Source organism: Fistularia commersonii, chromosome 14 (genome assembly GCF_037954325.1).
Source record: "Fistularia commersonii isolate RoL2024-O1a breed Wild chromosome 14, RoL_Fcom_v1.0, whole genome shotgun sequence".
Lineage (NCBI taxonomy): Eukaryota > Metazoa > Chordata > Actinopteri > Syngnathiformes > Fistulariidae > Fistularia > Fistularia commersonii.
The window spans coordinates 4,928,115-4,948,666 of record NC_141297.1 but is presented as its reverse complement, the minus strand read 5'-3'; the positions used below and the strand labels follow the sequence as shown (position 1 = coordinate 4,948,666).

General features: G+C 42.2%; 3 protein-coding genes across 3 annotated transcripts; all 3 read right to left on the bottom strand.

The window, feature by feature from the left end:
- Nucleotides 1-14: 14 nt before the first annotated feature.
- On the bottom strand, nt 15-19,425 carry LOC147227007 (protein NLRC3-like). Its single transcript, XM_086159979.1, has 10 exons — nt 19,342-19,425; nt 19,139-19,259; nt 16,705-18,499; nt 16,422-16,590; nt 16,050-16,172; nt 15,265-15,413; nt 15,000-15,173; nt 3,619-3,792; nt 3,355-3,401; nt 15-3,194 (listed from the first exon to the last, which is right to left on the bottom strand). The coding sequence occupies exons 1-10, from the start codon at nt 19,423-19,425 to the stop codon at nt 2,647-2,649; spliced, it is 3,384 nt and encodes a 1,127-aa protein (XP_086016105.1). The 3' UTR covers nt 15-2,646.
- LOC147227009 (NLR family CARD domain-containing protein 3-like) lies at nt 5,203-10,077 on the bottom strand. The gene is made up of 4 exons (XM_086159957.1): nt 10,053-10,077; nt 9,442-9,530; nt 6,519-6,639; nt 5,203-6,329 (listed from the first exon to the last, which is right to left on the bottom strand). Exons 1-4 carry the CDS (start codon nt 10,075-10,077, stop codon nt 5,203-5,205), a joined length of 1,362 nt encoding a protein of 453 aa, XP_086016083.1.
- On the bottom strand, nt 12,251-14,302 carry LOC147227008 (stonustoxin subunit alpha-like). The gene is made up of 3 exons (XM_086159956.1): nt 14,298-14,302; nt 14,142-14,188; nt 12,251-13,910 (listed from the first exon to the last, which is right to left on the bottom strand). The coding sequence occupies exons 1-3, from the start codon at nt 14,300-14,302 to the stop codon at nt 13,369-13,371; spliced, it is 594 nt and encodes a 197-aa protein (XP_086016082.1). The 3' UTR covers nt 12,251-13,368.
- Nucleotides 19,426-20,552: the final 1,127 nt, after the last annotated feature.

Below are 20,552 nucleotides of genomic sequence, written 5' to 3'. Positions count from 1 at the left end.
CTTTTCGCTTTCGATTTGATGACGCGGTTTTTTTTTCCGTTTAGGTGCTGCTCCAAGACTTCCAATCTCGCTGTCTCTCTCTCGCACACACGCACACACACACTTGAAGTGTATCGTCACTGTTCCACATATATATTGTAGCGAGTCACGAATGTTGAGGTCTATGTTGATAAATATGTGTGTATGTGTGTGTGTGCGTGTTGCGTTTAAGTTTGCAGCCTCTTCGTTTTCCATGTTTCGGAAGGAATACACAAGTTTGTCTTGTTTGAATCGTCCTTTATTTTCTTCTTCTCAGCTCCGGGAATCAACGCAGGTTAGCCATGGGACATATACAGTACAGAGTGAGGGGAAAAACCCCGCCAGCACTGCTATTACGGGTGGGCGGATCGAACCAAATATCGATATTATCGATACTAAGCAAGTACTTGGATCGGATCGATACTGTTGTGTTTTGCGTATAAAAAAGGCGACCGGAGATATTAGAGTAGCACTTAGTTATTTTACAGAAGAGCAGCGCACAGGTGATAATAGCAATTCGTACCAACAGACATGAGCCCGCCTACAGAGTCTGCGCATGTGCAGATTGCAAGTAAACATATATGGTTCACTGTTCAATATTACTGTGTCCACAGTCAATATTCTATAGATACTATTGTCCTGGGATCGATACTTCGCTCCTAAAGTGGTCCGCTACAGTGGTAACGCCATGAATTTACACAAACATGAAAAAAGCTCACCCTACAGAGAGCAACGAGCTGCAAGCAAAGAAGTTGAGGGAGGAGGAGGAGGAGGGGGATCCCCAAGCCAGAACACCACTGCGGACACAGAGACAATGTACTCTGGCAGAGGCTTTTCAGGCAAAAAAAATCAACGATACCCAGGTAATCTGTTATTCAGTGAATAACAGATTAGATGAATCATATTCACAATGCAATTGGGTATCAATTGGGTATCAATTTTAGGAGATTGGTTCAATGGTTATATGTTCACCTAGGTGAAAAAAAATCTTGTTTTACTAAGGGCTGCAGCCATCCTTTACCCAAGTAATTGATTTAGTCTATTACTAAAGTAATCAGATAAAAATAAAAGGTTCACAATATGTATGAAGGTAGTGGGTGTGAGAGAGGAGGATACAGAGAATAGGGTTGGATGGAGAAAGTTGATTCGCTGTGGCGACCCCGGAAGGGAAAAGCCGAAAGAAGAAGAAGAATATGTTATTGATATTGTTATTTATGTGACTGCTTTCCTATTTGGTCTGAATTGTAATGATATAAGTAAAAGTTATACAGTGAATGAGAAGAAACACCATTTTCATTAGTGTAATATTTATTACCCCAAAAATGAGTCTCTCATAATCTCTAACTTATTGTGAACCATGTACATTAACGTGTTTCAGAATATTTTACTATTTATTTTGAACTGCACTTTAATACTACTAGAGGATTCAATGTAAATGACTGTTAAAGTTTGCATTGTAGTTATTTAATAAAAAATAAATCATTTTTATTGCCTAAAATCTTTGTGCTGTGTTTATCATAATTATAATAAACTAACTCAAGGGGACGGGGGGCACTTATTCAATGATCATGACATTTCCAAGCAATTTTGATACCAAAATTCCCAGTATCGCCCACCCCTAGCCAACACAGCACTGAACTAATGCTGTGGCCGGGTTTCAGCAAAAACTACTCACAGTTGAGTGAGAGCAAAGGAGCAAGTTACTAACTGAAGAAATAAAACAAATTAAATACCAAAAAAAGGGAGGGGGATGTCTAGTCTTCTACTCTCACACTCTCCCCTCCAAAATTTAATGGCACCCTGACATTATGACACTAACGTTATGCAGCAATTGTCCATTGCATACAGGAAGGTCACATCTAAGTAGGAGTCAGAGTTCAACAATGTCCATTAGGATGCATAGCTGTTGCCACAGTAACTCATATTGCAGGTATCTCCTATTAATGCCATATGCTTGCAGCTGGTGTTATTGTGCACGATGACAGTCCACTGCTACGTCCATCACTAGCACGGGTATCTGCATCCTCTCTGAGTAAGGTATTTTAACATAGTTCAGACCTCCTGTTTAACATAAAGTACATTAGTCCTCAACTAATGCCAAGATTCCATTCCATGTTTTAAAACTACTTCAAAATATCACAAAAAACAAATTTTGTAGTCTTCATATTAATGAAAAATCTGAATTTTCTGAACCACCAGACCCTGCGTGTAGACCGGGAACCCCTGGTGGACCACCGGACCTTGACCCAGCCTGAGATCCTGCCGTGACCCAGGTGAGCCACCAGACCCTGCCCAGCTTTTACCCTGCCATGACCGGATCCCAACCCCGTTACGACCGGACCCAGCCGGCCGGTGTAACATCTGACCCTGCCCGGGGCCCGTCCTGCCGTCACCCTGCCCCGTGCAACTCTGTCTCGGGGCCAGGGGCTTACCAGCGACACCCTACCTGCTGTTCAATCCAAATAAAGCGCTTTCAATCCAGATCCCTGCTCTGAGGTGTGGTTCCCTGCCCGAGTCCACCCCTGTGGCACTAAACTTGACAACCGGATGTGTTCTGGTCGAGATACCAAAAAAAACAGCATTCTTACTGAGTGTTGTGACCTGACAGCTGAGTCACAAGACTGATGTTCAGAGTGAAAACTCTCCCTCCTGCAAACAACATAGAGACACTGAGGAACCAGAACCGAATCCAAACCCAGGATGAAGAGGTTGGGTAAATGTGGTGTAGAAGGTGTGGAGGTGAACGCGGTTGTCATGGGAGATGCAGTAGAAGGACAGAATGCCACCAGGATAATCTACATACACTGCAACTCTGTCAGAGACAACAGGGGAGGAGATGGATGTTACTGTGTTATTGTGACGGACTTGGTAACCACTGGAAGAGCAGAACAGATTCCACGACTGGTCGTTCCATCCAAACCACATATCCATCTGACATCCTTTCCTTCTGATTCCTCTGTAACTCACTGCTACAGTGACACTTCCTCTCCACTCCACCTCCCAGTAACTGCGACCAGTAAAACTATTGCTACACAGCAGCAGAGACCAGTGGTCAAATCTCTCTGGATGATCGGGATATGGTCGTTTTTCTTCTACAGCTGTCACTGTCCTGTTGTTGGCAGACAGTTTCAGACATCTGCTTGCAGTATTTGCGTCCGGTGTGAGTTCACACCAATCTGGAATGTATGAATCATATGATGGTTTATTTCCTTGAAATTCTGAGATGTGACATTCTGTAAAGTCTAATAATGCATTTCATTGACTGTTTAACCATTAAACACCTAAACTATCAGCTCTGTGTTTAGATACATGGCTCAGGAGAAAATCTACACTTACACTTCTCTATTCCAGGTTTTAGCCTGTGCTCTCCACCATGGTCCACCCTGGAGGGAAAAACACAAGAATGTCATCACTTATTTTTCAAAACTTTTGAGCAGTGAAACCTAAATGCAACCGCTAATTCAGATTTGCAAACAAAGGCGTCACATCTGGAACAGCTGTTCTTGGTAAATTCTTGTTAGGGTACTACTGTACTACTTATGGCCTGAACTGTAGTTTCATGTTTACACGTTTGCAGTATTTGAGTTCTTGAATTCATACCTGAGCGTCTCCAGCCTCCAGTGTGGATCCTCCAGTCCGGCAGACAGCAGCTTCACTCCTGAGTCTCCCGGATGGTTGAAGCTCAGGTCCAGTTCTTTCAGATGAGACGGGTTGGAGTTCAGAGCTGAGGCCAGAGAAGAACAACCTTCTTCTGTGATCAGACAACCTGAGAGACTGGGAAGGAGAAATTGAAGAACATCATGTGACAACAATAACCATAGTAAAATACATAGCAGCACTTCATGTATACTGACCTGAGGGTTTCCAGGTGACAATGTGGACTCTCCAGACCAGCAGACAACTGCTTAACACCTGAATCCTGCAGATCATTGTGACTCAGATCCAGGTGTCTCAGACTGGAGGACTGAGAGCTGAGAACTGAGGACAGATGTTCACAACTTCTCTTTGACAGGTTACAGCCACTCAACCTGAAGAGATATATCATTTAAATAATTATAATGGACTGCAGAATACTAGTTTTACTTTTCCCTTTCCTGTTGATGATAATATAATTAGAGACAGCATTTTAATTTGACCCCTTGAAAGAAATGTAACTTTGAATATCAAAATATAAATTGGAGATTTTCAAAATTTGACACCGGTTAATCCTGTAATATAGAATTTATCACATTGAAAAAAAAACAGCTATATTATGATTATGAGAGTTTCTAAATCTTTTTTAATGTAAATTGTTTCAAAAAATACTTATCACTGATCCTGACTAGCAAATTCAGAATAACCCGTGAATGATATGGTTGGAAAATCTAGATAAGTAGTGTAAGCAGCATTTGAATGTAATATCTCATACATTTCTTCACAAAAACACTTTTCATTTTCCAAAAGCAATATCCTGACTTGAGAATCTCCAGATGACAAAATGGACTCTGCAGTCCAGCAGACAGCAGCTCGGGCCCCGCGTTCTGCAGGTTGTTGTTACTCAGATCCAGCTCTCTCAGACTGGAGGACTGAGATTGGAGCACCGAGGACAGACGTTTACAACTTCTCTTTGACAGCTTACAGCCACTCAACCTGAAAAAAAAGTCTGTTTAAACTTATGGGAATTGTTGTAAGTAAGACATTGAACATTCAGTGTTCCCTTTATCTATTGATTATATTTAATGTGGTATAATTTAGAGCTTGATATTTCTTTGTTCCTTTTTTGATGAATTCTATTTTTCATTTGGCATATGTCATTTAAGATACTATATGAAACACTGATCTTGGTGTGCAAGTTAATTTGATATATAATTATATGGCATATACAGTATTTATTTGCAAAAGCCCTTTTCACTGTTTAAAAAAGCAAAGGCTGAACTGAAAATTTCCAGGTGACAATGTGGTCTCTCAAATTTAGAGGCAGCGAAACCTTGCAGGTTGTTGTTACTCAGATGTAGCTCTGTCAGACTGGAGGACTGAGAGCTGAGAACTGAAGACAGACGTTCACAACTTCTCTCTGTCAGGTTACAGTCACTCAGTCTATGAAGAATCAACAATGAAAGCAAATGTCTTTGATTATTCATACATGGATTCAAACTACGTGCCAAAGAAAATTGAAATTTTTCACAAACTCAGCATTTCATCCACTTACTCAGATTTATTTGAAGCCTTGACCACTGGCATGAACATCAGAAGAGCCTCCTCTGAAGCAGAGTATTTCTTCAGATCAAACACGTCCAGATCTTCATCAGATGAGAGTAGGATGAAGACCAGAGCCGACCAGTGAGCAGGAGAAAGACGATCTACTGAGAGACATCCTGATCTCAGCTGCTGTTGGATCTGTTCCACGAGTGAATGATCTCTGAGTTCATTCAAACAGTGGAACAGATTGATGGATTTCTCTGGAGACAAGTTGTCAATGATCTTCTCCTTGATGAATCCAATTGTTTCCTGATTGGTCCCTGCGTGAGGTCCTTCCTGAGTCATCAATCCAAGGAGTTTCTGATTGGTCTTCAGTGAAAGACCAAGGAGGAAACGAAGGAACAAGTCCAGGTGTCCATTTGGACTCTGTAATGCCGCCTCCACAGCATTCTGATAGAAGTCTGTTTGAGCTGAACTCTTATGAAAAACTTTAGACATCCTTGATGTTTGTTTTTTCGGGAGCAGATTGACACCAGAATTTAAGAAGGTCAGATGGACATGAAGAGCAACGAGAAACTCTTGAATGCTGAGATGGACAAAGCAGAACACCTTGTCCAGGTAGAGTCCTCTCTCCTCTTTAAAGATCTGTGTGAACACTCCTGAGTACACTGAGGCTGCACTGATATCCAAGTCACACTCTGTCAGGTCTGATTCATAGAAGATCTGGTTGCCTTTCTTCAGCTGCTCAAAAGCGAGTCTTCCTAAAGACAAGATCATCCGTTTGCTCTCTGGATTCCAGTGTGGATCTGTAGCAGGTCCTTCATTCAACTTGGTGTTCATCAGTTTGACCTGAACAACCAGGAAATAGATGTACATCTCAGTCAGGGTCCTGGGCAGCTCTCCTCCCTCTCTGGTCTTCAACACGTCCTCCAGAACTGTGGCAGTGATCCAGCAGAAGACTGGGATGTGACACATGATGTGGACACTTCTGGAGGTCTTGATGTGTTTCATGAGTCTTTGGGCCTGCTCTGCATCTCTGAATCTCTTCCTGAAGTACTCTTCCTTCTGGAGGTCACACTGAAAGTTCTTCTGCAGTCTGCACTTCAGCTCATGTTGATGCTCAGAAACCGTTCCTGGAGAAGAAAAAGTCAGTGTTCAGTCATTCCGACAATCTAAGTACTTGAAATGGAGATGAGGTGAATCTCCAGTCTTACTGCTCTGCAGACGATCAGCCAGCTCCTCCTCCTTCATTCTCCTCAGGAGGTGCAGTGTGATCTTCAGAAAGGCCTCCCTGCTGCTCTTCCTCTTCTCTTCATCTTCACCCACCAGCACCTCGTCGTCCTCAGTCTGACTCCAGTAGCTCTCTGGGTAATCTGTAGTCAGGAGCCTCTGGACTCTCTTCATCTCCTTCCTCACGAAGCTGATCATGTTCTCCTCCAGCAGCTGGAACAGGGTTGAAGGTCAACATGTGCAGTAGAAACACCATCAGATCTTTTGTGGTCCACTGAAAACCCTTGGGGTCTACAGAGTACAGCACTGACACTGTTGGGACCAGAAGGTCACTTGAGTAGCTCTGCTTGACAGTGGTGTTTGTACATTTACATACCATAAGTACAGAGTCCAGGTGTGTTTGATGCTGCTGGACAGACGGACCACTGAGAACATCTGACCCCAACTGATCACCTCTGGGGGAAAAGATGGGGACCGCGAATAAGTCTCCCACTCAGAGTGAAAGGAAGTGTGTTCTGATAGAATCACTCCATCAGTAAATGCAATAAATGTATCTGACCAATGAAGGCTTAAACATTTCAACAAATTTGAAACAATCAAATCATTCCTTCTTTGTGGCAAAAAGTAACTGATCTTTCCACAGAATGTAACATCACTCTCTGGACAGCAGGGGGCGGCAGGTGAAGAAAAGGGAAGGTCCTGTCAAGCGGTGATTTTCAACCAGTGCGCCGTGAGAGATCGTCAGGTGTGCCGTTGACAATTATCAGGGCGCACTGGATTATAAGACGCGACTCTCCCTAAGAAATGGAACGCCACTCGCTACGTCATCACGTCAGTGACACAATGCCACAGCAAGACGAGCGAGTGACAGTGATGGAGATCGTCAAAAGAAAAGACGGTGAGCTCGAGGCAATACAGTGAAAGCTATCTTTCATTTGGATTCACTTTCACCGGGGATGCAACGGCACCGACTCCGCTGTGCTTGGTGTGTGGTGAGAAGCTATCCAATAGCGGGCAATTTTTGGGAGAAAAACCACAAAGGTAAACGAGAGAGCCCTCAAAGCTAGATGCCTTGTTGCTGAACTCGTAGCTAAATCAAAAAAGTCACACCATTTGGAAGAAACATTAATACTGCCAGCTTGTAAAGCTTGAGAAAGAGCTTTGTGTGTGTCTTTCTACCATTACTGCCAGGATATCCATTGTGTGTTCATCGAAACAGCCCAAACAGAAAAGTTGTGCAGGCGCTAAAATCAAACCGAAACACAGCATAGCTAAAAATGTATCGATTGCAGTTGAAGGTAGTTTCTAAAAACACTGTCATTTTTATTCCTAAATTATAGAGTGGATCGCAGTGGATAATACGGCGCAAACTCATGAAGACGCTTCGCGGCCGACATTTACCGAGGATTTTCACGAGCAACTGATAGTTAAACAACGCGCACACTTTTATTTCCAATCATCGGAGAGGAACTCGGAGCGTTGGATCGGCTCCAGTCAGCTCCGGGCACAGAGTCAAACCTCTTCATGTCGGACCGTCAATATATAAACTCGAGCCTTACTTATGAACCCGACTTTATTTTGATATCATGCGGGCCACTTGTGCGGGCAGCTTTTTAAAACAAAATATGAAAGTAGATCCGGTATACAGTGCATCGTGCTTGCTTGCGATGCTGCTGAGCGGCTCGGAAGTTAAATAAAGCATTCCTCTCCGCACACAGACGGACCACTGAGAACATCTGACTTCAGCTGATCACCTCTGAGGGGAAAAGATGGAGACCACGAGTAATTCTCTCACTCAGAGTGAAAGGAAGTGTGTTCTCAAAACAATGAATCCAGGTTGAATGGTGTTCTATTTTCCATTCGAAGGTTGTTTTTTATTGTAAAAGGCCAAACCTGGATTTTTTTATCAAACACGGTATTGTGTTAAAATCTTGTCATAGTAACTGGACTTTGCTATTTTTTAGACTTTTCTCCCCTAATCCGATTTCCCAGCATTATTCTTTTATTTTCAAAGTTCTGAGTTTCATCTTCTCAGCAACATCTTATTTTATTTCTGAACCCGAACCTTGGGAGATTAGACTTTTTTCGATTCTAATGGACTCCCTGAGTCTTGGACTTAATTCCATTGTCTTTGTGCTACAGATTTGTCTGAAACCCCTTTGGTAGATCATCTAGAGTCAGCACTGCTGGACCAAATCTTTTATCCTGTCTCCGATCAGGTATCTTTGATTCTAAACTCTCTTATTGAACTTGACCATTACTGAGAGGAACCAGTAAGTCTCAACTAAAAACAGAAAAACCAGCATTACAATTATATCCTCAAATATAAAGGTAAGGGTATGTACAGTCTTGGCTGAATAAGATCATCATAATTGATAAACCTCAAAATTTAATTTGAAAGAAATTTTAAAAATTACAATCTAATATCCTGCATACCATCCAAACATCACTCTACATGTATAGTCAGGAAAAGAGTAAGAGTCATTTCCCGAATTGTCCCAAACATAAAACTCATGTTGATTTAACACCTCACTGTCTGACACAAATTTAACTTCTTCTACATCCTGATAGAATCACTCCATCAGTAAATGTATCTGACCACTGTAAGCTGAAACACTTTAACAAATTTGAAACATTCTTTGTGGCAAAAAGTAAGTGATCTTTCCACAGAATGTAACATCACTCTCTGGACAACAGGGGACGCCAGGCGATGAAAAGGGAAGGACCTGTCCTGTAAAGTATGTCATGTTTTCTACACGGATCCATTGGATGAAATGCAAACTGGTCAGAAATGGAGAATTTGAATTTGAATGTATTTGAAATTGAAAATTGCAATATGAGTGATAAACAGTCATAAGATCATGACAGAGTTAGTAATATACATATCATAGAATACAGAACAAAACATAGAAGGCAGTTTGTCTGGAGGTCGAGCAATTTAGGTTTTTCAATCTGACCTTGGATCAGTGGAACGTCCACCTTTGAAGTCTAATGGCCGCTCCATCGAACAATCACTTCTGAGGGACACACAACTGGGTCCAGATCCAGATCCAGATCCAGATCCAGGTTCAGGTCCAGGTCCGGGTCTGAGCTGCTGCTTGGGGCTTCAGCACAACCAGATTCAGAGGATGAATAATGATGGTGGAGTGATTTTTGCTCATTCAAGCTCCTTCATCAAAAAATGATCAAAGTGATTTGAAAACCTGCCTTGAAACATCAGGATAAAATTCACTCAAACTTAGAATATTATTCATGAGCAACAAAATGATCAGAAATAACAAATACATCAATCACATGCAATGCAAAATTAAATTACCAAAATCTACGTTCATAGCAATTAAACATTTGAACAAACAAATTATCACAACGTCAGGAACAAACATAGACGGTTGCTTGTCTGGACTTCGATAGTCTTTGGTTTTTAATTCTGACCTTTGATCAGTGGAACGTCCACCTTTGAAGTCTATTAGCAAGTCCATCGAACAGTCACTTCTGAGGGACAAACAACTGGGTCCAGATCCTGGTCTGAGCTGCTGCTCAGGACTTCAACACAAAAGTGAGAGGGTGAATAAAGATGAGCTCTAACATGGAGATCCGTCACAGACAGTTGGAGATCATCCTCTCACCTCTGAGCTTCAGTCCGGACATCATCGTCTCCATGCAGAGCGATTTTAGATGGAAGGACTCCCTCCTCTCTGTCCTCACACTCATTCATGGCAAAGTCTTTATTTTATTTGTTGTTACACTTTTTTATCTGTTATCTTCTGTCTCTGTTTCTTCCTCTCCTCACTTCCTGTTTTACTTTGACAGTTCATACTTCAGAACCTTCGTCCTGCATCACAACCTGTCAAAACAAAACTAAGCTGGGTGAATGAATGCTGTGGCACCAGTTCTGGCACTTCCTGGATTCATATTTTGATTTTATCAAACTGGCACCTAGAATATATATATATATATATATATATATATATATATGAGGCAACATGGTTCAGGGGGGTTTGAGCATTCGTCCTTGGACCTGAACATTCCTGGTTCAATTCCCGGTTCCTCCTAGCCTGTCAAAGTGTTGTTGAGCTACACACTGAACCCCCAACTGCTCCCTGGTGCTGTTCCTTGTGTGGTCAAAAGAACTCAATGTGGCAATGAAGGCATTTCTTCGTCTATACTTTAGTAGGTGCAGATTTTAATTTGTCTTCAATGACAAACCAATCAAAACCAGTACATGGTTAAAATGTCTTTTTTTTATTTCTGTAAGAAATGGCTGATTCATCAGCTGGATACAATTACTGTCTTTTAAAAATCACACGAAGCACCAAAACACATTGTGTAATTCATAGTATCGCAGTATTAAACTAAAACACTTAGAAAGAACCCTTGACAAGCTGTAGTTTACGAAGACGTCTAACGAAATAAACAGACTATTTTAAAACAACGTTTCCTGTGAAGAACCAGGACGTCCCCCAGAGTCCGAAGATCAAAATGAAACACAAAATCATAAAATGTGATCCAAGTGATCGAGTTCTGACATTTTGTGGATTTCTCAGCTAGGATTCTCACCTGCTGAACTCCCTCCGGGTCGACTTGCAGAAACTCCTCCGTCATGTCGAGACCAAATGCTGCTCTCTCTCCCTTGCGGTCCTGCTGTCTCCCGGAGTCTGCTTGGAATGAAGTCATACCTTCAAATCCTGCAGTGTTTGGTGTCTAGATTTTCATGTGATTCCTGAGTGACGTGAAAACCAGACAAACCTGATTCAGATGTTTCTCTCAGAGTTATTCCCTTTCCTCAGGACCAGAGGCAGACAGCCTTTGACATGTTCGTGTTCAAAGACGGTTGAAGTTTGCAAGAGAGATTAGCAGAGAGCTACATTGGAAGTCAGCTCAGATTCTAAGTTAACGTGCCGGTCCCTGCCTCCTGAACATGGCTAACCTTGAGTTACCAATCACCTGCTAAGCTAACAATGGACAATTCCTCAAAAATGACAAAATGAAGGTATTTTTATAAATAGAGTTCATTTCTTCATGGACAGATTCAATAGCTTTCACCTCCAACAATGCTGGCTTACCTGTACGATTGATATCTGGTGTGAAATTAGTGTAACCTGTGGGTTCGATGAGTGGTGGTTGGACTGATCTCAAGCTGGAGAGACAACAGGATGGAGGCGGATTCCTTCAGCATCTCTTCACTTTAAAATCCATGCTTCCACAACTTAACAACAACCTCTGTACTTCCTTGTCACCTTGATTTCATGACCATGTGAGAGAAAAAATGGGGTGAAACTGATACGAGAATGTATGCAGGTGTAAAAAGCCAAGTGACCTGACAAATAGAGTCATCGTGTTCTGTCAAGTTACCCTATGTTAAGATAAGAAGTATCTTATTGATCCCCGTAGGGGTAATTCTTTTGTCACAGAAGCGTGACCGTTATAGTATCAATAAATATGGATATAAATAGAGAGACAATTAGAAGACAATTAAAAGATAGCAAAAGACATCTACAAATACATAGATGGCAGAGTGAAGTCTGATGGCCGTGGACCCAAAGGTAGTGATGGGACGATGATACCTCAAGGAGTGTATTGACACACTATACAAACTGTGTCAGCTCTGTATTGATACTGTGTTGGTCACCCAATAGTGACACCTGCAGTAGTTATAAAATCATTGCAGGTAAAGAAATTCCTTGTTTATGTAAATGCTAAACTGAGTTAGTATGTAAAATATAGCAAATTTGAGTTACAAATCAGAGTTACAATTTTTAACTTATGTACACATTTTTGTTAACATAACTGTTAAATCATATGAAATAAGACAAAAACGGCATTGGTTTATGAATTTTTATTGAGGAACAAAAGTTTTTGGTGTCTTTGCTCCAAGGCAATTTCTCCTCTTAGACACCAGCTCCCCAGCCTTAGAGATAGCCTTTACGAGATAAAATGAATAAAGCAACTGTAAGGCTCTTTAACTGACTATCATATGTATCACAGGTCATTCACTTGATCAACTGACTAAATGAGTGCAATGCGCTGTAATATTCCGTAGGAATATGTTGTTGCTTTAAATGTTGATCCCCTGATGTTGATGCTTTAATGTCAATGATACGTATACTATATAAGCGGTATCACCCAACCGATACTCCACTTCTTCTTCTACTTCTCAGACTTCGTATTCTTAGACTTCTTCTACTTCTCACTCTGGAATATGCTCTGCCATTAAAGCGACCACCCGTTCCAACGTCCCGCTGATCGTCATTGTACACACGGTACATCTCTCGAACTGAGAAATATTACATGCGCCACCGTAAAAAATAGTATATAACAGTAAACAATGCTCAAAGGAGAAAAAGATTTACCTTGTTTGGCGTCACAAGATCAAAATTATTCCTCACTGGGGAAAACGTCTTAGAATGATCCATAATGACGCAAAACTCCATCCAACAAACCCACGACATGTTAAACACACTCTGGCGAGGCACATCCAAACAATACAGTTCCTGTATCGGTCACGTGATTCTTTCTTAAATCAATACACGCACCGATACGGGGTTTCACTCTTGGGCTCTCGGCTCAGTGCTGACGCACCTGTGTCGCTCGTCCCATCACTAACTACAGTTGACTTTGATAGAGTGCTATAGTGGTCTGGAATAAACAATATCATAATCTGTTTTACACTATCAAAATACAAGAAAAGAAACCCCTGGACGACTGCCAAAATCAACATATGCTCAAATAAATATTTTGATATAATGTTACCAGGAAGTTGATGGTTTATACTTTCTAAAATTAAATAAGAAGGAAGCCCTTAATTTTGTCACTTCAGTGATACATACAACACAACATCAGCTAAACTTGACAACTGCATGTGTTCTGGTCGAGGGAGATACCGAAAAAGACAGCATTCTTACTGAGTGTTGTGACCTAACAGCCGAGTCACAAGACTGATGTTCAGAGTGAAGACTCTCCCTCCTGCAAACAACATAGAGACACTGAGGAACCAGAATCGACTCTAAACCCAGGATGGAGAGGTTGGGTAAATGTGGTGTTGAAGGTGTGGAGGTGAATCAGTTTGTCAGAAGAGACGCTGTAGAAGGACAGAATGCCAGCAGGACAGTCTACATACACTGCAACTCTGTTAGAGACAACAGGGGACGAGATAGTTGTCACTGTGTTATTGTGACAGACATCGTAACCACTGGCAGAGCATAACAGACTCCACGACTGGTCGTTCCATTCAAACATGTGCCTCCACAATCCTTTCCTTCTGATTCCTCGGTAAGTCACTGCTACATAAACACTTCCTCTCCACTCCACCTCCCAGTAACAGCGACCAGTCAAACCATTTCTACACAGCAACGTAGGCCACTGGTCAAAACTCTCTGGATGATCAGGATATGGTTGTTGTTCTTCTACGCCTTTCACTGTCCTGTTGTCAGACAGTTTCAGACGTCTGCTTGCAGTGTTTGAGTCCAATGTGAGTTCACACCAATCTGATAGAGAATATAAGACACAAAAACAATGAATCATTTGAATCATCTCTTTGATTCATTTTCCTTGAAACCCTGAGATGTGACTCTCTGTAAAGTCTCATGATGTCCAGGTTGTCAGTCATCTACTGTTAACCCTGATTGAACCACGAAACCCCTCAACTATCAGCTCTGTGTTTCAGTCAAAGCTGATTGTGTTTAATTGTCATGAATCAAGAGAAAATCCACACTTACACTTCCTCAGACCAGGTTTTAACCTGTGCTCTCCACCATGGTCCACCCTGGAGGAAGAAACACAAGAATCTCATCACCTGTTTTTCAAAAACTGATTTCTCCTTTTGAGTGGTGAAACCTAAATGCTGTCACTATTTCAGCTTTGCAAACAAAGACTTCATATCTGGACCTGCTGATGTGAGGGATCAACACAGCAGTGTGTTTTTATTGAGATCAGGTAAGTAAAACTCAAGGATTGGGGGCAAATTCTATTCCAGAACCGCATCTCACATGGCTACTGGACTTGAATTTCTTCACTTGAAGATGTTTCACACTTCATCTGAGAGGCTTCTTCAGTTCTAATGACCTGTGGAGAGTTTGCAAATTTAACTGCCACGGTTTTGGGTGGTCTAGGTTATGGTGGCTTGTTATTTAAATGTATGAGGTGATCGGCAGAAACTCCGAAACTTGGTCGAAGGGTGTTCTATGCTAATGTGGCTGCTGTTCGTTGGGACAGAAAAGCAACTTTTCTGGGATTACCTGGATTGGAGTGTGAAAAGGTAAAGTTAAAGGAGTGAAACCTGTTGGAACACATGAACTGAGGCTCATGCAGAAGTTACTGGGGTTCTGGTGGTGAATCTTTCCTGGCTGTTCAGAGGGTGCATGATGAGGGGGATGAAGGGTGAAACATCTTAAAGTAAAGAAATTCAAGTCCAGTTGCCACAACAAGAAGATTTTGATAAGAATTCACCATGACCTGGATGACTGAGAACCTCTCAGACATCTGAAATCAAATATTTCTATGTTTATGTTAATTCTTGTTGAAAACTGTGGTTTTATGTTTATGCATCTGCAGTATTTAAGTTCTTGAATTCTTACATGAGCGTCTCCAGCCTCCAGTGTGGATCCTCCAGTCCAGCAGACAGCAGCTTCACTCCTGAGTCTCCCGGATGGTTGAAGCTCAGGTCCAGCTGTCTCAGATGGGACGGGTTGGAGTTCAGAGCTGAGGCCAGAGAAGAACAACCTTCTTCTGTGATCAGACAACCTGAGAGACTGGAAAGGAGACATTGAAGATCATCATGTGACGAGAATAATCATAAGAGAAATATATAGCAGTCTTAAAATAAAACAGATGCTTACTGACCTGAGAGTTTCCAGGTGACAATGTGGACTCTCCAGTCCAGCAGACAATTGCTTTACACCTGAATCCTGCAGGTCGTTGTTACTCAGATCCAGCTCTGTCAGACTGGAGGACTGAGAGCTGAGAACTGAGGACAGACGTTCACAACTTCTCGCTGACAGGTTACAGCCACTCAGTCTATGACGAGAAGAAAGAGGAAGGGAAGAGGGTTCCATCAGCATGAGTTCCCTGAGTGTGCCAGTTCCACTGAAAAGATGTTGAGTTGCAGCAGAGGAACCAGTGTATTTAATGTGGCTTTCTTTGATCAATTTTTGTAGCCAGAACATTTTGCTTGATTCTAATGTGCTCTGAGAGAAATGCTGTTTGTACAACAAGTTATTTAGTAACGTTAGATTCATGCCAGCGAACCACCAACAAAACCTTTCAAGAAATTAGAGACAGCATTTTCATTTCATCGCCTTATAGTAATGTTACTTTGAATATAATTATAATTTGGAGATTTTTTAAACAAAATATGACACTGGCTAATAATCTCATGAAAAATCTTTGTCATGTAAAAAAAAACGCTATATAGTGACCTCAGAGTTTTCTATTTCTTTTGCCATCCATCATTTGAAAAAAAAAAAAGATCACTGACCAGCAAATTCAGTATAACCTATAAATGTTAAGGTTGCAAAATTTGAATCAGAAGTGTATATGAAGTTTGAATACAATTCCATTGACCATAATAGTCTTCACAAAGACCTTTTTCAGTTTCTCAAATGGCAATATGTTTACCTGAGCGTTACCAGGTGACAATTTGGACTCTGAAGTCCGACACACAGCAGCTTTATCCCTGAATCCTCCAGCTGGTTGTTACTCAGATCCAGGTGTCTCAGACTGGAGGACTGAGAGCTGAGAACTGAAGACAGACATTCACAACTTCTCTCTGACAGTTTACAGCCACTCAGTCTGAATAAATACAATAAATGAAGAATTATACTTCACATGATAATAGTCAAATATTGAATTTTAGGTAACACATTGAATCACTTTGAGTAACATAACTTGAATATAAAGCTACAAATTGGTGGCAACTTATTTTAAAAAGTATTTGACACTGGAAAATCCTCATCAAGAAGAATTTATACATTTTCAGACAAATTTTATTCTGACCTGAGAGTCTCCAGGTGACAATGTGGACTCTCCAGTCCAGCAGACAACTGCTCTAGACCTGAATCCCACAGGTTATTGTTACTCAGATCCAAGTGTCTCAGACTGGAGGACTGAGAGCTGAGAACTGAAGACAGACGTTCACAACTTCTCTCTGACAGGTTACAGCCACTCAGTCTATGAAAGAATCAACCAGGAACATAAATGCCTTTGATTATTCATATTTGGATTCATTTGGATTTATAAAAGGAAACTGAAATTCCTCACAAACTCAGCATTTCATCCACTTACTGAGATTTACATGAAGCCTTGACCACTGGCATGAACCTCAGAAGAACCTCCTCTGAAGCAGAGTATTTCTTCAGATCAAACACGTCCAGATCTTCATCAGATGAGAGTAGGATGAAGACCAGAGCCGACCAGTGAGCAGGAGAAAGATGATCTACTGAGAGACATCCTGATCTCAGCTGCTGTTGGATCTGTTCCACGAGTGAATGATCTCGGAGTTCATTCAAACAGTGGAACAGATTGATGTTTTTCTCTGGAGACAAGTTGTCACTGATCTTCTCCTTGATGAATCCAATTGTTTTCTGATTGGTCCCTGAGTGAGGTCCTTTCTGAGTCACCAGTCCAAGGAGTTTCTGATTGGTCTTCAGTGAAAGACCAAGGAGGAAACGAAGGAACAAATCCAGGTGTCCATTTGGACTCTGTAATGCCGCCTCCACAGCATTCTGATAGAAGTTTAATTCAAGTTGACTCTTAGAGACTTTAGACATCCTTGATGTTTGTTTTTTAGGGAGCAGATTGACACCAGAATTGAAGAAGGTCAGATTGACATGAAGAGCAGCAAGAAACTCTTGAACGCTGAGATGGACAAAGCAGAACACCTTGTCCTGGTAGAGTCCTCTCTCCTCTTTAAAGATCTGTGTGAACACTCCTGAGTACACTGAGGCTGCACTGATATCCAAGTCACACTCTGTCAGGTCTGATTCATAGAAGATCAGGTTGCCTTTCTGCAGCTGCTCAAAAGCCAGTTTTCCTAAAGACAAGATCATCCGTTCGCTCTTTGGATTCCAGTGTGGATCTGTAGCAGGTCGTTGATTCAACTTGGTGTTCATCAGTTTGACCTGAACAACCAGGAAATAGATGTACATCTCAGTCAGGGTCCTGGGCAGCTCTCCTCCCTCTCTGGTCTTCAACACGTCCTCCAGGACTGTGGCAGTGATCCAGCAGAAGACTGGGATGTGGCACATGATGTGGACACTTCTGGAGGTCTTGATGTGTTTCATGACTCTTTGGGCCTGCTCTGCATCTCTGAATCTCTTCCTGAAGTACTCTTCCTTCTGGAGGTCTGTGAATCCTCTGACCTCTGTCACCATGCCAACACACTGCGGAGGGATTTGATTGGCCGCTGCAGGTCTTGTGGTGATCCAGAGGCGGGCAGAGGGAAGCAGATTCCCCCTGATGAGATTGGTCAGCAGCACATCCACTGAGGCGGACTCTGTAACATCAGTCAGGATCTTGTTGTTGTTGAAGTCCAGAGGAAGTCGACACTCATCCAGACCGTCTAAGATGAAGGCAACCTGATATTCTTCAAAACGGCAGATTCCTGCTTCTTTGGTTTCAGTGAAGAAGAGATGAACAAGTTCCACCAAGCTGTACTTTGTCCCTTTCAGCACATTCAGCTCTCTGAAGGTGAATGGAAACAGGAACTGTATGTCCTGGTTGGCTTTGTCTTCAGCCCAGTCCAGAGTGAACTTCTGTGTCAAGACTGTTTTCCCAATACCAGCCACTCCCTTTGTCAGCACTGTTCTGATTGGTCCATCTCTTCCTGGTAAGCCTTTAAAAATGTCTTCTCGTCTGATGGTTGTTTCTGGTCTGGTTGACTTCCTGGATGCTGCTTCAATCTGTCTGACCTCGTGTTCATCGTTGACCCCTGCAGCCCCTCCCTCTGTCATGTAGAGCTCTGTGAAGATGTCATTGAGAAGAGTTGGGTTTCCTGCTCTGGTGATCCCCTCGAAGATACACTGAGAGTTCTTCTGCAGTCTACACTTCAGCTCATGTTGACACCCAGCAGCACGAGTTCCTGGAGAAGAAAGAGTCATTGTGGTGATTGTCTGTAATTCAGGTCTTAGAAACCACTTGTCAAATAAGTAAAACTGAACTGGTGTGAAGCTGTGGACCTACAACGAGTGACCTGGAGATGATTGAAGGGCCAAAAGATAAAGCTGAACATGTGAAAGAAAATGATAAATACTTTGTGAACAAGCACAAACTCAACCTTTCCAGGAGATGGATAAATAGACAGTCAGATGACTTCATCTTGGATGAAGAATCGTAGATGAAACCATGATGAACAACAAACTGGAACTGATCAGAACCAAACAAAGCAGGTCCAGTGTCAGCTACTCTAAGCCAATCACAAGATCAAGTTTGGTGATCTAAAATGTGTTATTAGTCACTGATGTTTTTCTCTCATATTCGAAATAAAAGTGGACCAGTCTTTCTGATGAGAGCTGAAGCATCCCCAGGTGACCTGAAGCCAGTCCAGATGTCTCCAGCTTTCAGAGACAATCCTAATACTTGAAATAGAGATGAGGTGAATCTCCAGTCTTACTGCTCTGCAGACGATCAGCCAGCTCCTCCTCCTTCATTCTCCTCAGGAGGTGCAGTGTGATCTTCAGAAACGCCTCCCTGCTGCTCTTCCTCTTCTCTTCATCTTCACCCACCAGCACCTCGTCGTCCTCAGTCTGACTCCAGTAGCTCTCTGGGTAATCTGTAGTCAGGAGCCTCTGGACTCTCTTCATCTCCTTCCTCACGAAGCTGATCATGTTCTCCTCCAGCAGCTGGAACAGGGTTGAAGGTCAACATGTGCAGTAGAAACACCATCAGATCTTTTGTGGTCCACTGAAAACCCTTGGGGTCTACAGAGTACAGCACTGACACTGTTGGGACCAGAAGGTCACTTGAGTAGCTCTGCTTGACAGTGGTGTTTGTACATTTACATACCATAAGTGCAGAGTCCAGGTGTGTTTGATGCTGCTGGACAGACGGACCACTGAGAACATCTGACCTCAACTGATTACCTCTGAGGGAAAAGATGGGGACCGCGAATAAGTCTCCCACTCAGAGTGAAAGGAAGTGTGTTCTGATAGAATCACTCCATCAGTAAATGCAATAAATGTATCTGACCAATGAAGGCTTAAACATTTCAACAAATTTGAAACAATCAAATCATTCCTTCTTTGTGGCAAAAAGTAACTGATCTTTCCACAGAATGTAACATCACTCTCTGGACAACAGGGGGCGGCAGGTGATGAAAAGGGAAGGACCTGTCCTGTCAAGCAGTGATTTTCAACCAGTGCGCCGTGAGAGATCGTCAGGTGTGCCGTGGAAAATTATCAGGGCGCACTGGATTATAAGATGCGACTCTCCCTAAGAAATGGAACGCCACTCGCTACGTCATCACGTCAGTGACACAATGCCACAGCAAGACGAGCGAGTGACAGTGATGGAGATCCTCAAAAGAAAAAAGAAAAGACGGTGAGCTCGAGGCAATTCAGTGAAAGCTATCTTTCATTTGGATTCACTTTCACCGGGGATGCAACGGCACCGACTCCGCTGTGCTTGGTGTGTGGTGAGAAGCTATTCAATAGCGGGCAATTTTTGGGAGAAAAACCACAAAGGTAAACGAGAGAGCCCTCAAAGCTAGATGCCTTGTTGCTGAACTCGTAGCTAAATCAAAAAAGTCACACACTGTGGCAGAAACATTAATACTGCCAGCTTGTAAAGCTTGAGAAAGAGCTTTTTTGTGTGTCTTTCTACCATTACTGCCAGGATATCCATTGTGTGTTCATCGAAACAGCCTCAGGTTTCACACTGAGTATAACTACATTAAAAACTATATTATTAACTACATGTATTATATATACTGTGTTAGAGTGTCATTTTGGTTGGTGGTGTGCCCCCAGATTTTGTCAATGTAAAAAATGTGCCGCGGCTAAAAAAAATGTTGAAAATCAATGCTGTAACGTATGTCATATTTTCTACACGGATCCATCGGAACTGGTCAGAAATGGAGAACTTGCAATTGAAATTGAGTATTACAACATGAGCAATATACAGTCATAAGATCATGA

Bases quoted from the DNA above. Each gene is read 5' to 3' on its own strand.
- LOC147227009 (XM_086159957.1), bottom strand. From the start codon at position 10,077: ATGATGTCCGGACTGAAGCTCAGAG. The intron at 6,640-9,441 runs GTGATTGTTCGA...ACCCTGTTCCAG, and splicing joins CAGTTGTGTGTCCCTCAGAA to CTGCTGGAGGAGAACATGAT. The intron at 6,330-6,518 runs GTGAAGATGAAG...TTTCTTCTCCAG, and splicing joins GGACGACGAGGTGCTGGTGG to GAACGGTTTCTGAGCATCAA.
- LOC147227008 (XM_086159956.1), bottom strand. The intron at 13,911-14,141 runs GTAAGTGTGGAT...ATTCTCTATCAG, and splicing joins AAAACCTGGTCTGAGGAAGT to ATTGGTGTGAACTCACATTG.
- LOC147227007 (XM_086159979.1), bottom strand. From the start codon at position 19,425: ATGGTATGTAAATGTACAAACACCACTGTCAAGCAGAGCTACTCAAGT. The intron at 18,500-19,138 runs GTGAAGATGAAG...TTTCTTCTCCAG, and splicing joins GGACGACGAGGTGCTGGTGG to GAACTCGTGCTGCTGGGTGT. The intron at 15,414-16,049 runs GTAACGCTCAGG...AACCTGTCAGCG, and splicing joins AGAGTCCAAATTGTCACCTG to AGAAGTTGTGAACGTCTGTC.